General features: G+C 41.5%; 1 protein-coding gene across 3 annotated transcripts in view; it reads left to right on the forward strand.

Annotated features, from left to right (window-relative positions):
* LOC149339560 (AP-4 complex subunit epsilon-1-like) overlaps positions 1-16,504 on the forward strand; it is a 31,796-nt gene that overhangs the window by 260 nt on the left and 15,032 nt on the right. The window contains exons 2-15 of one of the 3 annotated variants that reach the window (XM_089548279.1): positions 46-114; positions 208-331; positions 446-519; positions 617-738; positions 2,867-3,032; positions 4,145-4,311; positions 5,876-5,949; positions 7,592-7,717; positions 8,981-9,093; positions 10,079-10,216; positions 10,558-10,672; positions 10,912-11,006; positions 14,894-15,121; positions 15,667-15,756. In XM_089548279.1, coding sequence (XP_089404405.1) covers positions 46-114; positions 208-331; positions 446-519; positions 617-738; positions 2,867-3,032; positions 4,145-4,311; positions 5,876-5,949; positions 7,592-7,717; positions 8,981-9,093; positions 10,079-10,216; positions 10,558-10,672; positions 10,912-11,006; positions 14,894-15,121; positions 15,667-15,756 — 1,701 coding nt within the window. Of the gene's footprint in view, positions 1-45; positions 115-207; positions 332-445; positions 520-616; positions 739-2,866; positions 3,033-4,144; positions 4,312-5,875; positions 5,950-7,591; positions 7,718-8,980; positions 9,094-10,078; positions 10,219-10,557; positions 10,673-10,911; positions 11,007-14,893; positions 15,122-15,666; positions 15,757-16,504 lie in introns of all 3 variants that reach the window. The other 2 variants (XM_089548280.1, XM_089548281.1) reach the window with 2 other exon arrangements.

Consider the following 16,504-nt stretch of genomic DNA (forward strand, 5'->3'; position numbering starts at 1 on the left):
ATAAAATTTGTGCGGTCATTACTAACGTTGTGTCGCTTCCTGAAGGATGAAAACGAGATCGTTGCGCGGAAGCTCTCGGCTTTGGAGCAGGACATGAAAGACTGCACGAAAACAGTAAGAAACTTTGCTGCTGGCTTTTTATAGCGTCATTCTATGAAAGAGCGTGAGACCGGTTCGTTTTAAACTGTTTCATTTCAACTTCTCCAGGACCGCCTAGAGGAGTACCTTCTCCAGGCTATGTTCCTTGAAATGATGGGGCATCCAACACCTTTCGCTTATGTTCACGCTGTTAAACTTCTGCAACAAGGGCAACTCAGCCAAAAGCTGATAGGTGAGACGTAGCGTCATGCATAACTATGTTGTGGGATGCAGGTAAAACGTAGAAAAAATGGATTCAGTTATTCAGACATTCGCGCACTATAGCTTTCTTTTTTTTTTTTTCCAGGTTATCTGGCGACGTCGGCGTTTTTAGATCCAAAACATGAACTGGTTGTGCTTCTGATCAACAGCATTCAGAGGGTAAATTGAGTACTTCTCTAAACTCGTGCTGCCCCTTTTGACGGAGAGGTTTGAGTCAAGAAAGCTTAAACTTACTCATCACTTATGCTTTCTTTAGGATTTGGCAAGCAAAGTCTCACTTGTCGTCGTCATGGCTCTGGAAATCATACCGAAGCTTATTCATGGTGACTTTGCATATGTTGTTCAGCCACTCGTTGTCGAGAAGACAAAACACTACAGGTAATTCCAACTATGTTTCCTGAATTCTTTGTCAAAACAGAAATCTTCTCACCACCTGTATGTGGGTGAAACTTGCTAGTTGGTGCATCTCTTGAATGGGCATTTATTTCTTTTCAATATTTGTAAGCATCTTGTGTGCACAAATTATGTTCTTCTATAACGTTTTGGGGTATTCTTCCGTCACCTGTGATAAGTTGTTGTGATGGGTTTAATGGCACATGGGCAGCTAAGGCCATCATGCGATAAGCACTTCCTGTGATAAGTGAAACCATGACCTGTAGCACTACTTGCAATGTAGCTGAAGTAGATTGTTAACTTGTTCTTGAGTTTGGGCTCATAGAAGTTCCTGTATTCACTTTTTCTGCATAGTATTTCATTTTAAGCAGTGCAGTGGTACAGTATTTTTGACAACTCAATAAGTGCAATTCAGCAGACCTGGGCATATGTGAGTAGCTGTATCTCAGTGCTACATGCTTATTCTGGAGGATACGCTTTCTTATTATCCCAGCTCTAAGTTTGCTTGTACTTTTCATGCAGCTCTCATTTCGCAAGCTGTTGTATCAAATGAAAAGGCAGAATTTTTGTTGGAAGGAGAAAGGAAAATCTAATGAACTCAGCTAATGTAATATATTTTAAAGGCAATGTATTATTGTGTTAATCTTTCATTCTGTCCTGGAGCATATTTCGTAGTGTGTGTTTATTTGATGTAAGTTAAAAAATGCATTCAAATATCAGTGCAAAAATATATTAAAAGCTATACTTCATTTCATACATAGAAGGAAACGCTGGCTGCCAAAGCTAGTGTTCTTATTCACGCAGGCGCCCCCAAAGAGTAGTTCGCCATGTAACCAAAGTGAACACAGGCATATTTTGTTGCGACAGATCTTAAGTGCCATGCTTGGCGACCTCATTGACTTTGTTTCAAATCTTGCCACATTTTCATCCTGCGACTCATCGAGACTTTGAGAAGTAAGAATGACATATGGCGCTATGCTGGTGGGGTGAATCGCTCTGACGCCTTTCGTGCCTGAAAGGTAGTTCACACCGAAAGAAAATTACAGCCAGAGGGCCTGAACACTGACTGCCTCATTGCTTCAACTGTGATTTCCTTTGTTGTCGCTTCCCTTTATACCGTTATTTGTTTTCCTCCAGAAACTCACTGAGGCTTCAAGAAGAACAATTGATACGTGGCAGAGTAGGATGTTTTTGTGGGTGCAGTGCTTCCACAGCCTCTGTGGCATTGACTGCTATGTATGAAAGGGAGTGTACGTTCATTAACATTTAGTAATGGCTGCTTTGTATCCTGCTAATTGGACTTCAGTGGAAAGCTAGGCGAGATATATTAAACAAATAATCTCTGAGCATATATGCTTGTATCATGGATTTCAAATGGCTTGTTATGGACCGTTAATTTTTTTTTTCTAAAGAATCTAACGTGAGTCTGTGGCTGATTATTTTTGTTGAGAATTGTGTTTGCACTCCACCTGGTGTGTGTAGATGCAAACTGGAAATAAGCATTGTGAATTGCAGGCTCAGTATTCTAGTGTCACGATGTTCATGTGCTTACAGGGTGGGGCAAGACTGATTGATGTCTGCACCCTTGGAGATTGCACACAAAAGTTAAAGAACATCTCATCACTGACACAGTGTCATGGGATACTCGTAGCATAACATTTGCATGTTACTATTCGTTCTAACCAAAGGTCAGCTTTGCAGCGTCATTCTGAAATCTTCAGTTTGTGATCTCCGATTAACTTTCAAATAACAGGTGAAGTGAAAGGGAGAAAAAAAAAATCAAGGTTAGCTATCTGTAGACAGCATGCTCATTCTACAGTTTTCAAAACAGGGCAACTTCGAATTAGACAGTCTGGAACCTTAAGTCAGTACATTATCATATGCTTCCATACCTGTAGCTTTGTACTTGTGAATAAGTTGTAGTCCGTTGACCAGGCTGTAATGCTTATTCCACTACACCCGCATTGTTGCCATAGGATGCTGCCGTCAAAAGAAGATTTTTTTTTTTTCGTTTTAGGGGCTTCCTTCAACACCTGCTGATTAAAACAAGGTGTTGTAAATGTAGCGCTTCGTTCATTTAGAGTCGGCTTTCTTTTTTTTTCAACTTTTCCAGTTCTGCTGTGCGGAAAGCAGCTCTCTTAGCACTCCAACACTGCCATTCCCAGTGTGGTTCCAGTCAAATTCCGATGGCACCACTGCCGGTCTTGGAAAAAGGGCTTGCGGACTCTGAAATAAACGTGGTTTCGTCAGCAGCTCAATGCATCCAGGCATGCGCAAAGGTGTGATTGTCTTTATACAGCATACTCTTTCACTTAATGCTAGCTTGTAGATATTTGACGGCAATGTTCCAGAATTCCTGATCCTGTAATGTGCTTGTTACCATATTTCAGACTGTACAATATTTGGTTGCTAAGCTAGGTGTTTTAACTGCTATCATTCGATCTGCTGGTCAGTTTAAACTAATACTGCCAATGCACACTGTTTTTTCGATTTCAAGTTTAATACCTTTTCTCCAAATTGAATGGCGGACTTGACTAAGGTTGATTGAGCAGCATTGTTTAAGGAATGATGAGAGTTATGGAGCATTCTAGAGCAATGCTATACACAGGGGCTGAACTTTGCAGTGTCAACCGAAAGAACAATAACTACTCTCAATTAAACTTTCATAATTCGGTTTTTGTGAAAAAAAATCAGCATCCATGACATGCATGTCAGAGTTGCTCACTATTGCATAGGAGTTACACTCAGCCATAGGAGGAAATTGAAACATGGATGCCAGAGGCGTACTGAGACAGGGCACCACTGGATTAAGTACCGCCCTGCTCTCTTGAACAACCTAGCGCAAGAGCTCAGTGACAGGCTTTTAGAAACCTTTCAGAAATCAACTTCTACTTGCATTTTTGTCTTGCCGTTCCTTATTTTGTCTTCCATTGCTTTTTCTTTTGGCAGTAGGATTTCGTTTAGTGAACGCAGATATAAGTGTTTTACTAAAAATTGAGGACCACTTGTGCGTTAATTACTAGTAAGTCGAATGCTCAGGCTTGCAAAAAGCTGACCGAGAAAAAAAAAACAGCGATTCATCTGTAGAAAATAATAATCGCTGAAAAAAAAAACGAAAACGGAGTTGTGAAGTAAATACTGAAAAAAGCCCTAGAACTGTAAAAATCCAACCGCTAAATATACCGTATCGAGAAAAGCTGGATTATTTCTTGCATAGCATTTGATTTTGCGCTTTTAGTTATCCATGTCTTCCAGGGTGTAAGAGCTTTACCTTTTACTGGATTTATATTAGCAGCTCTTTAGAGGGAAGGGAGGTGGGGAGCTTTTCTGAACTGAATTCAACTTTTGCTACAGTAGTGTTGAACTTGTGTTCGTATTCTTGTTTCAACAGGACAGCAGCAGCGCAGTCGGTCATCACCTGAGCCTTCCGCTGCTGGATGTCCTGAGCCAGCTGAGGCTGAAGAGGGTACACAGTGACTATGAGTTCGGAGGAATTGCGGCACCTTGGCTTCAACTGACCATTCTCAGCGCACTGGGCCACATGCAGCTCAATACAGAGCAAGTGTTGCTAGCTGTATTTATCATCATCATCATCAGCCTGATTACGCCCACTGCAGGGCAAAGGCCTCTCCCATGTCTCTCCAATTAACCCTGTCCTGCGCCAGTTGCGATCACCGTATCCCCGTAAACTTTTTAATCTCATCCTCCCACCTAACTTCCTGCTGTCCCCTGCTACGCTTGCCTTTGCTTGGAATCCACTCCGTTACCTTTAAGGACCAGTGGTTATCTTGCCTTCGCGTTACGTGCCGTGCCCAAGCCCATTTCTTCCTCTTGATTTCATCTAGGATGTCGTTAACCCGTGTTTGTTCCCTCACCCACTCTGCCCACTTCCGATCTCTTAACGTTACACCTATCATTTTTCTTTCCATAGCTCTCTGCGTTGTCTTTAACTGAAGCTGTACCTTATTCGTTAGCCTCCACATTTCTGTCCCATAAGTGAGTACCAGTAAGATACAGCTGTTGTATACTTTTCTCTTGATATTGGTAAACTACCATTCATGATCTGAGAGAACCTGCCATATGCGCTCCACCCCATTGGTATTTTTCTAGTTATTTCCCTCTCATGATCCGGATCAGTGGTTACTACTTGCCCTGAGTAGACGTATGCCCTTACTACTTCCAGCACCTCGCTACCAATTGCGAACTGCTGTTCCCTTGCTATATTGTTGAATATTACTTTGGTTTTCTGCATGTTAATTTTTAGACCCACCGTTCTTCTCTGCCTCTCTAACTCATTGATCATGCTTTGCAGTTCATGCCCTGAGTTACTTAGCAAGGCAATGTCATCAGCGAATCGCAGATTACTCAGGTATTCTTCATTAAGTCTTATCCCCAACTCTTCCCAATTCAGGCCTCGGAACACCACCTGTAAGCAGGCGGTGAATAGGATCGGTAAGATCGTGTCTCCCTGCCTGTTATTGGAATTTCATTGCTGACTTTATGGAGGACTATGGTAGCTATGCAGCCGTTATAGCTATCTTCCAATATTTTCACATAACACTCTTCTACACCCTGATTCCGCAATGCCTGCAATGCAATGATGGCACTGTATTAATGACCACCCTTCAAATTTTTTTCATGTCTGGGATGTTTTTAATTGCTCTTTGTATGTCTGAATGAATTCTTTTATAGTATAAACGTAGCGCAGTTAATTCCCTAATGGTTCAGTTATGGAAAACCGAACATTTTGTCATGGTCACAGGGTTCTACAGTAACAGGTATGACTGGCGAGTACCTTAAAGCTTAATTTATTGTAGAATTGTGTACTCTTGTCAGCTTGACCTTGCTAGAATCTGCAAGCAGTGTTGGAAGACATCTGGAAAAATTGTGCCAGCATTAGTAATATCTTTCGTATGATAAAATGAAGTGCTGTTGCCAAATGACTCAGTTCAAATCATTCAGACTTAAATTTTTCAAAGTTTCCTAAAACAAAAGCAAGGCGGCAGGAAGGTTTTCTGGTCAGCAGGCATGTTATACTTTGAGTACCAACTTTATGCTTGGTACACGTAACCTGCAGCATTTTTGTTGCTATGCATTGAACTTTTCTTGTGCTGTTTTCTAGGGAAACAGAAAAGGTCCTAGCTGCAGTAAAGGAGATTCTGGACTCAAGGGTGGTTAATCAAACCATCTATTATGGTATGTTGCTTGCATCTTTTACGTTGATTACCGAGCCTTAACGTGAGCTTGGTCTTAAGCTTGTTCTATTTCCTTGGTGTTACGTGATGGATATCTGCTTATAAGTGACTACGTTATTCTGAGAAACACTAACCTCAGCACAGATAACGGCCTTTGTGATTTTTGCATCAGGTGCAGTGAATAGCTTGATGACTTGGTTCTGCTACAGGTGAGCATAACTTGTGTATATTGTGCTGGAACATATTTATATACTTGACTAAGCTTTAAAGCTCATGAATGTCACTTCCCATTGTTCACTAATCATCCGTCATTGCTTTTTATGCATTACAGCATAGCTTTCTCTGGGTTGTTTACTGAATGTGACCGCATTGCATATTCTTAACACTGTGCTCGGTGTCTCTTATATTCAGACATGAAGGAACATTTGGTATGAAAGCTTATGGCTTCATTTTTGCTTGAGTTCGCATTAGGTTTTTTTCAGAGCATAGGCTGAATCTAAAAAAAAAAAATTCAGGGGTGCACTTTTTTGACCTAAAGTGCGGTGAGGTGAAAGCCTTAAGCGCGGTATTGCTGCTTGTGTCACTGATGTGTGGTTAAGATGTTAAGCTTCGCTTCTAAGAGTGGAATGCGACAGTGTCTTGCAACGCTGCCAGGGAGTCCACAGAACGCCATCGCCGTTCGGCTCTACGCCTTGCTTGTCGGTAAATTGGTTTTTGAGGAAAGGAAATGTATCTGTCTCACATATCTCGGTGGGAGTGATGAAGACAAGGTATTCACTAGACGGTCCTTTGTTCATTCCAAACCATCGAGCTGGCATGGCGGAGTGGTTAGCATGCTCGTCTTACACTCTGGAGACTGGAGTTCGATTCCCCAACTGGACCTGTTTTCTACTTGGTTTTATTTATTTACCTGGTCTGACTAGAAAGGTTAACTAAGCAATTAACTCAACTCAGTCCTACTTACTTGGAGCACCACTATACGATTCCTTTAATTGGTTGCATGGTTACTAGCCAAAGTACAATTGGCCCCGTTTGAAATTCGCGCACTGTGACGTTGCGACCATTTCGACCAATTGAAACAAGGTCAGCGTAGCTATGGCGGCCACCTGAGGTCTCGCTTTGACTGTTGGAATGTTGCTTTCGTAACAAAAAAAGTAATACCAAATGTGAACATGGCAGACTTAGTCTTTTGCCTAACTATCATATTGTCACTGATGTGTAAATACTTAACTGAAAGTCAAACGCCCTAGGATGCAACATGGTGGTACTCCAGAAGTAATTTTTTATGACTCATACACTTGCAATACATGTTTACACAGAAGCTAGCATATTTTTTGTAGCGTGTACTATGGGCATTTTTCTTTGCCAAAGTGATCACTTGTCTACTCAAGAAAAGGCTGTGGAGCATGCTCTGTACAGATATGCATTAATTGCCTTACTGACATTGTTGTTTTATATAGCGCTAGTCGTTGCAGCATACACCTCTTTTCTTCTTATATCATGTAGTTTTCAGTGTTGTTTTTGCAGCACTAGTCGTTACAGCATACACCCCCTTTCTTCTTATATCATGTGGTTTCCATGTTGTGCTCTGTTGCCATCGCAGCATAATGACTGAATTAACACCTCTTCTTTGATTCTTTCAGCAATCCTGTGGGAATCGTTGAACACATTATCTAAGGTGTTGGCAAGTGGAAGCTCCCTTGAAAAAAGTGCAGTAGCTTGCATTGCGAGGATGCTTCATTCAAACAGCACTGACCTGAATTACTCTGGTGAGGAACAACAAATATTCCTCCATTTCGAACTGAAATCTCATTTTCATGTCTACTGTATGAAACGCAGAAGCTTTATTTTCTAATGGTAAGTATCGTCTACCATAGACATGGTGCTAGGGCAAAAAGTCATTGAAGATAACTTCCTTGTTGTAGTGTGCACTTCTAGATTGTTCCACATTTCATTGTACTTTACATCCTTAGTCTAGCTGAGTGTCACTGGCATGTCCACATGCAGTCATAAGGGCGCTCTCCAGCTTAAGAGGATTTTGGTCAACTGATTATTCAAACGATGAAGGGATTGCTTTCGCAGAAAACGGAGTTTCACTTTGCTAGGAAAGGCCTAGAACTGGAGTGCAAGTATCAGTGCCACCGGCCGTTTTCACAAGCAAAACTGTAAAGACTTCTTTTGTGCACGTGTGTATCTCTGAGGCTACACCACACTGCCATCCACCTCCCACCAGTAATCACGGAGCCCATAATTCTTTCAACATCATCATTGATGCCACAAGTTTGAGTCAAGAGGCAGGAAAGAATATTCCAGTTTGACTTTGAATTTTTCAGGAATCATTACACCTTTTGCCAGCAAATGAATCTCAACAAAGCCACAAACAGGCAAACAATCATATTTTACTAAGAACAAAAATTGAATGCAGTTATTTTCAGTGTTTTGTTAAAGGTTGTTGATTCAGTAACAATTATAAGTTACTGCTTCTGCCGTAATGTATGAATGAGATGGTAAAGTGGAACTGAATACCATTTGATATCAAATGATTGTGCTGAACAGTACAGTGGCAACAGTTTATTCTGTCTAAAGCAAACAGGTAGAACACTGCCTGGTTGTCCATGCCACTTATACAAACCTTGTAAAATTTGCAAATGCAAACTCGGATAAATGCTAGCATAATCAAGCCACAAAGTGCCTAATCATGTAATGTACAGGAGCAGACAAAAGTAGAAAATGTGGCACGGTATTGTCTTCTAACCTTTTTCATGCCTTGCCTAATTTAAATTACAGCTATTGTATGTAAATGCTGGTAGTGGACACTAGTGTGCATTCTAATATTCAAACAATGTTTGTTCATTTCTGATAGAGAATGCCTGATTCCTCTTAGAATGAATAGCGTGCTTCGTTTATTTCTACACTGCGTACCGACATTTTATTGCATCTGCGAGTTTTTTGCATGTGTTGTACTGTCAAATGATCGCAATACTGTAAACTGTATGAAATAGTAGTTTAATGACTTTGTAATTTTCTGGCAGGTGTTGATGCACTAGAACGGGTGCTTGCAAAATGTTGTCCATCAGAAGCTGTAACGTGCCAAGATGTCATCATCGATTGTCTTCATCACCCTGATGAAAGTGTCCGGATTAAAGTAAGGTTTTCTTTTTATTTTGTTCTAGATGGCAAGGAATGAGCATAACACTAAGACATGTTGAAAGAATTATTACTAACACCTGAAGCTACCGACTCTGTAGCTGTAGCTTATTACTAACACCTGAAGCTACCGCTTTCTTTTAACTACAGGCTAGGTTCGTCGCCTTTGCTGGAAGAGACTAACTATAAGTATTTGGGTGTCACACTTACTAACACTTTATCATGGAATTTACATATAGATAACATCTGCTCTTCCGCACTCCGCAAACTATACTTCTTAAGACATAAGCTTAAAACTTCTCCCCCTAGCGTAAAATTACTTGCTTAAAATTCACTAATTAGACCGAAACTCGAATACACATGCGTTGTCTGGGACCCATTTACTAAATACAATATCACTCGCCTAGAAAGGGTACAGAGAAAAGCTGTAAGGTTTATTTACTCTAAATTTTCCCCGTATGACTCACCCTCTGAAATAATGCAGGTTAATGGTGTTCAGTGTCTTGCACAACGAAGAAAAAATTTACGCTTGGAATTTCTTTACTTGCTTGGGAAACAAGAATTAGCTATTAACCCTGCCCCATATCTGTCGCTTTCAACATCGAGGTATACACGCCACCATCATCCTAATTCTCTGACGCCGTATTTTACATGAACAGATTTATTCAAGTTTTCATTTTTTCCTCGCACAGTAACGGACTGGAATGATTGTTTATTGCCTTTCGCCACACTTTGATGCTTACTAACTTTGTTATTGTTTTGTTTGCCCTTTTACCCACCCTGCTTGGACCTGTATAAGGTTTGCAGTATTGAATAAAGAAAAGAAAGAAAAGAAGAAAATCACGGCAGCTGTAGGTAGCCGAGGACGTCGTCGTTATTGCTGTAGCAGCCAGATTGAAAACTGGAATATTATTGTTAATTTCAACTTACTATGTGCATGTCAGTTTTCAGTTGCGATGTTTCCTTTTGTTTTGTTTTTTCAGACACTTAACCTTCTTGTTACCATGGCTAATGAAACTAATGTCGCAGCCATTGTAAACCGAATTCTGAAGTACACCTCAGCGGCTGTGGATTCTTCGGTGCGCTCATTCGTGTGTGAAAAGATCATCTACCTGCTGAAGCTATATCCTTTGAGAAGTGCACTGCGTTTGTTGCACTGTGTTTGCTGCTCAGTGGTTTTTTTTGTGCTTCCACATCTGAACAGCTAGAAGGCAGCTTCTGATCTTTACTGATCTTTATCTAGCCATCAGTGGAGTTGTGTGCTGTAGTACTTTGAGGTATTGATATTATGGACACACAATCATGTGCTTATAACAAAGTGCTCTTTTGTATTGATTTGTTGCAGATTTAGGCAAACCTCTACTGAAGTTAGGCCTTAAATTGTTTTTGAGGCCATAGTAGTATTGAAATGCTAAACAACTGCAACATTTGTGCATTTGGCATGGCCTCCTTCACTCGCAACACATATTCAGGTGACGTCCGGTGGTGTGCAATGACTTTTGTAAATTTGCTTGCCATCGCACCCAGTCATGTAGCAGAGGAGACGGTCCTTGACTTCATCAACGTCTTCAGCAAAGGTAAATCACTCAGGTGGTCTGGGGTATGCGGTGTTTAACATCCCAAAACAATGCATGGGCTATGAGGTACACTGTAGTGAATGAATCCAAATTAATTTAGACGGTGTGGGGCTCTGTGACGTGCCACTGCAGTGGATGAAGTCATTTAAAGGATGATTGCATGGAATAATTGGGGGTTTTTCAGAGCTCGGTTCATACTGATATATGTATGCATAAAATCTTTCTTGTGCTCATTGCAGAGGATGGAGTCTTGCCTTGCATACTGCCAGAGTTGCTGAAGGCAGATGTCAGCTGTGTTGGGGAGAATGCGTCGTTTGTGATGCTGTTGGCCTGGGTTAGTGCACCTCTGGAGAAACTTTTAGTTATTCCTTTACATACCATTAGGTGCCAGTGTGCAGACTCTGCCATGTCGTCCTGCATGTTTCAGTGTTAGAAGCCTTTACACATGAACACTTGCATGTATCTACAGGCTGCAGGTAAGCGTACATGATTGGCATTGTTTGCTTATGTGAGATTGAGAAGAAATTCTTTAGCTAGTTGAGAAATGTGAATAGGGACGCTGGAACTTGGGGGGGGGGGGGGCTGTTCAGAAGCCCCCCCCCCACTCCCACGTTTTCTATATGGGGAGGAGGGGGGGGTCAGTCCATGTAAATTGGCATTTACATTTAAATTTATATATAAATGAAACAGGAAGTGCAGAGGTTAAACCCCCCATAAGAATTCATAAGAAAGGAGACGTCAAGGACTTGAAGAATTACAGACCAATCAGCTTATTGTCCGTTGCCTACAAGGTATTCACTAAGGTAATCGCTAATAGAGTCAGGACAACCTTGGACTTTAGTCAACCAAATGATCAGGCAGGCTTTCGTAAAGGATACTCGACAATAGATCACATTCACACTATCAATCAGGTGATAGAGAAATGCGCAGAATATAACCAGCCCCTATATATAGCCTTCATTGATTACGAGAAAGCATTTGACTCAGTAGAAACATCAGCTGTCATGCAGGCATTGCAGAATCAGGGTGTAGAAGAGTGCTATGTGAAAATATTGGAAGATATTTATAACGATTGCACAGCTACTATAGTTCTCCATAAAGTCAGCAATAAAATTCCAATACGGAAGGTGTCAGGCAAGGAGACACGATCTCGCCAATGCTCTTCACTGCCTGCTTACAGGAAGTATTCCGGGGACTGGAATGGGAACAATTGGGGATAAGAGTTAATGGAGAATACCTGAGTAATTTGCGATTCGCTGATGACATTGCCTTTCTAAACCACTCAGGACAAGAACTGCAAAGCATGATCAATCAGTTAGACAGGCAGAGCAGAACGGTGGGGCTAAGAATTACCATGCAGAAAACCAAAGTAATATTTAACAGCCTAGCAAGGGAACAGCAGTTCGCAATTGGTAGCGAGGTGCTGGAAGTAGTAAGAGAATATGTCTACTTAGGGCAGGTAGTGACCGCAGATCCGGATCATGAGAGGGAAATAACTAGAAGAATAAGAATGGGGTGGAGCGCATATGGCAGGTTCTCTCAGATCATGAATGGTAGCTTACCAATATCCCTGAGGAGAAAAGTATACAACAGCTGTATCCTACCGGTACTCACCTATGGGGCAGAAACGTGGAGGCTAACAAAGAGGGTTCAGCTTAAGTTAAGAACAACACAGCGAGCTATGGAAAGAAGAATGATAGGTGTTACGTTAAGAGATCGAAAGCTGGTGGAGTGGGTGAGGGAACAAACGCGGGTTAATGACATCTTAGTTGAAATCAAGAGGAAGAAATGGGCTTGGGTAGGGCATGTAATGCGAAGGCAAGATAACCGCTGGTCCTTAAGGGTAACGGAGTGGATTCCAAGAGAAGGCAAACGTAGCAGGGGACGGCAGAAAGTTAGGTGGGCGGATGAGATTAAGAAGTTTGCGGGGATACAGTGGCGGCAACTGACAAAGGACAGGGTTAATTGGAGAGACATGGGAGAGGCCTTTGCCCTGCAGTGGGTGTAGTCAGGCTGATGATGATGATGATGATGAAGAAGAATACTTGGGGGGGGGGGGGGGGGGCTCGCTCAGGCCCCCTGGTTCTGGGAAAGGATCAGATATTTAGCACCACTGTATAGCATTATTGTTGGCGCCAATATAGTATTGTCGCTTCATAGCGGTTGGTTTGCAAGTCTGTTTCTGAGCCATATATGAGTTTCAAACAATTCAGTGATACAGAGCTTTTCTATGGTCCTGGCTTCATGTTTGTCACTTTCCGAAGTTCATTGTCTGTAATTGGTCTTTGCGTATTGTCTTTAATATAATACCTAGCAATCACCTGCACATGCTTCAAGAGGCAAAGTTTGTTTACATTATACGCTTTATTGTGAAGAACTGATAATCCTTCTTTATGTGTAACAGTAAGAAAACACAAGATCTTCTGATGTGTTAAAGTCAGATAAAATGTTCATTGCATTTGAGTTTTGACCTTGCATTGAAAAACCAGCACTGTAGTGCTTTAGAAATGATAGATAAGAAGCACGAACAGCTGAGGGGACCATGTCTTACACTTGTACCTCCTTTGTCAGCGGCGGCTGTTATCTGCGTATGTATTTTAGTGACATGCACTTCACAAGCTATGTTAGCCTGCAGGATAAATCTGATGTCAGGAACCAGGGTTTATGTAATTAAATGCTTGAATTCTTGGCATTCTGCTGGCTTTAGAGAATTAAAATTCTCAACACCAAAGACAACTTCGCATCAAACTATGGTGTTTAGGGGTGTGCGAATATTCAAAATTTTCGAATATAATTCGAGTATTATATTTTAGTATTCGTATTCGATTCGAAAACCAAGTATTCGTGTTGTCTCAAATATTCGACCCTACGCAAATATTCGTATCTAGCCGAATATTCATTGTGAGCACCTGCGTTCATTTCGGTCCGCAAGCCCTATTGACAGAGACATAACAACAAGGCGGCGCCCAGAGCAATGCGCATTCCTTCCTCCAAGGGCCATGCCGTAGCTGACTGCGCTGGTGAGCTTCTTTGTGCTTATACCTGCGAAGCTGGTATAGTCAGAGCTGTGCACGAAGTACCTCGCAATACGTGCCAGTTCAGTGCCAATTGAGAGGGCATTTTCTGTGGCTGGAGGAGTCGTTCCAGCTAGAAGGGAACTACTTCTGCCTGACCATGTGACCATGTGGAGCAGCAGGTTTTCCTTCACGACAACCTTTTATGTTCATCCCAGCAACGCGCGTTCGTGCTGATGTCAAGCTAGCCTTAATCAATGCTTTGTACCAGTCATCTTCTCTGATATTTCCACTCTTCAAAGCCACACACACCTTTTGTGTTCATTTAATCATCTATAGTTGAACTGTGATGTTCTTGGGTGCTCAAATAAATGTTTTGTAGTGGTTAAATGCATCTGTCCTTGATTATTCAATATTCGATTCGATATTCGGATCCAAGTATTCGTATTCGATTCGTATTCGAAGAATTTGATATTCGCACACCCCTAATGGTGTTAGTTAATAACCCACGAAAGCTTGAGAGCAGTGCTGTTAGGCTTATGGACGTGTGGAGCAGAGACTGGACGCATGATTGGTTAGGCCACCAAGGAACTCGTATGAAGAGGCCCATACAGGCAAACAGGGATGTACCAGTGATGTTGGATAAAATGTATCTTTGGTCATCTTTGTACTGCTACATGACATTTATCTGTGCCGTTTTTTTTCTTTTGTATCACATTGCATCACATGCTTCATCAAAACTGCACAAGTGACACCTGAGCAGTCTTAACAACATATTTTAGCAGGCTGTCTCTAGAAGCAGTATTGCTAGGCTTCCATGGATGAGTTGAATGAAACCAAAGAAGGGCTCAGAAACTTGTATATGTCCATTACTGTGATATCATTGGCGACGAAAGTTCTGAGGTTTGGAGTTGGGCGAGTTGTGTATTGCTGTATCGTAATTTTCAATGCATTCATTGGTTGCATATGAATCCCTGTTATTTGGAAATAAAAGCACAATATACAATAGTCTGTCATACTGGACCAGACTATTCTTAATTATCATCTCATAAGTTGCCTTTTCCACTTGATGTAGCCAGCCAAGTTAACAGCGAAGGTTTTCTCTGAGTTTCATTAAAACAGTTATCTCAGTTTTTGTCGAGAGTTGGCAGGTTTGCACATGTTTGGTCTTTGAACTGTAAATACTACTATGCTTGTTTTTTCCCAGGCACTTGGAGAGGTCAGGCCAGAAACCACACCCAGCTGCTTATCCTTCTCAGAGGCCACTTCCAAGTTGATGTCCCTTCTGGAAGCTTCTAAAAGTCACGGCTCTTTGTGTTTGTGTATCCTCTCGTCATTGTTGAAGCTGTTACTCAGCTGGAAGCACCCGCTTCAAGATGACAAGGGAACGCTGACTTGTCTCACCTGTTCTGACGCACCACCACTCCTTAAGCAGGCAAGTAAAGCATCACAACAAAGATTTTACCTGATTGCAGGAAGACTGATGCTTTGACTTTGAGTGGCAACTTTAGTGCTGAAAGTGTTCGTTTTTTTTTTTTTCATTTCTTGAGGTTGACGATTTTCTTTCCTGGAGTGTCTTATGCCATGGAAGTTGCTTCTTAAAGTAATGCTTAATGATGTATATGAACTGTATTTACTTTTACAACTGAGAAAGAATACAGTCTTAGCGTGTTATACAATGTAATTTGCTGAGCCATCTCGCATGTTTAGCTCATCCGCCATAGAATGTTCTTGCAGCTTGCTACATGAAATTCTCTGGCATTCCTCATAGCCTGAGTCGCTTTGGGACGTTAAATTTACCCCTTAAAACTATGAACCATAAAACTCTCAGCTATGTTTTGCAGGTTTGCAAAGCAAAAAAAAAAAAAGAAAATCTTGATAATCTGTATAGTATGCTGAGCCCTTTAGTTCATAAAAAGCTGCGCTCCTTCATCTGTTTTACTGCACTTTTAGCTGCTGTATCTTTTTTCTTCTCTGCAGAGGACTCGAGAACTTCTCAACCTGAACGAGCTTCTTCACAGTAAAGAGGATGCACTTTCCAGTAGAGAGCAGACTGAGTCAGATTTTAAGGTGAGCAAAGTGCTTAGGATAAAATGCAGTGTTGCGAGCATTGTTGGAAGGGACCACATTGCATTTCCAAGCTCTTCAGTAGTTTTGCTTTAGTGTTCGACATAAATTGTAGCCAAGCCCGTTGATAAACTTGTTTTGCATAGTTATGTGAAGCACAGAACTGAGGGTCAGCAGACAGGGAAGGCAAGTGTGGGCAAGTGTGCTAAAGGCAGTGTTGAACAGCACTGATAGCAGAAATGACTGCTTGCTTCACGCTTTCCTTGTATCACATAGACAGACTGAATGTGCTGTGAACTGTCTCCCAGAACAGTTGAAAATTCCAGCAACATATATTTGTTCACTCCGCTGTTGACGTAGTGTGAAGAAAATCTCATTACTATTGGCTTTTGGCATACCGGGCTGCTTCAATTCTTGCTATGGTGGGGTGACCATGTACTAAGCTATGGACATTGTGGGTGCTTAATATACAACTGGAATAAAATGGTTCCTCCTCCTCTTGCCTCGCCACACATCGATCGATTCCAGAGCACCAAGCAGCTAATTAGGTTTCTGTCACTCCATGCGACTCAACAAAGAAATGCGGTTTAATAAGATCAACAACATGAAAGCTAACAGCATGATTTCATCGGTTTGTGAATGCAGGTTTTTCTGTGACACGAATAAAAGAAGACATTACGTGTGGGTTGCCACGTATGTGACTTGCGTAATAGGGGACACACTACTCTTCAAAGGCAATAGCAGCCTTTTT

Source organism: Amblyomma mixtum, chromosome 6, assembly GCF_055824585.1.
Source record: "Amblyomma mixtum isolate Tamu chromosome 6, ASM5582458v1, whole genome shotgun sequence".
Taxonomy (NCBI): domain Eukaryota; kingdom Metazoa; phylum Arthropoda; class Arachnida; order Ixodida; family Ixodidae; genus Amblyomma; species Amblyomma mixtum.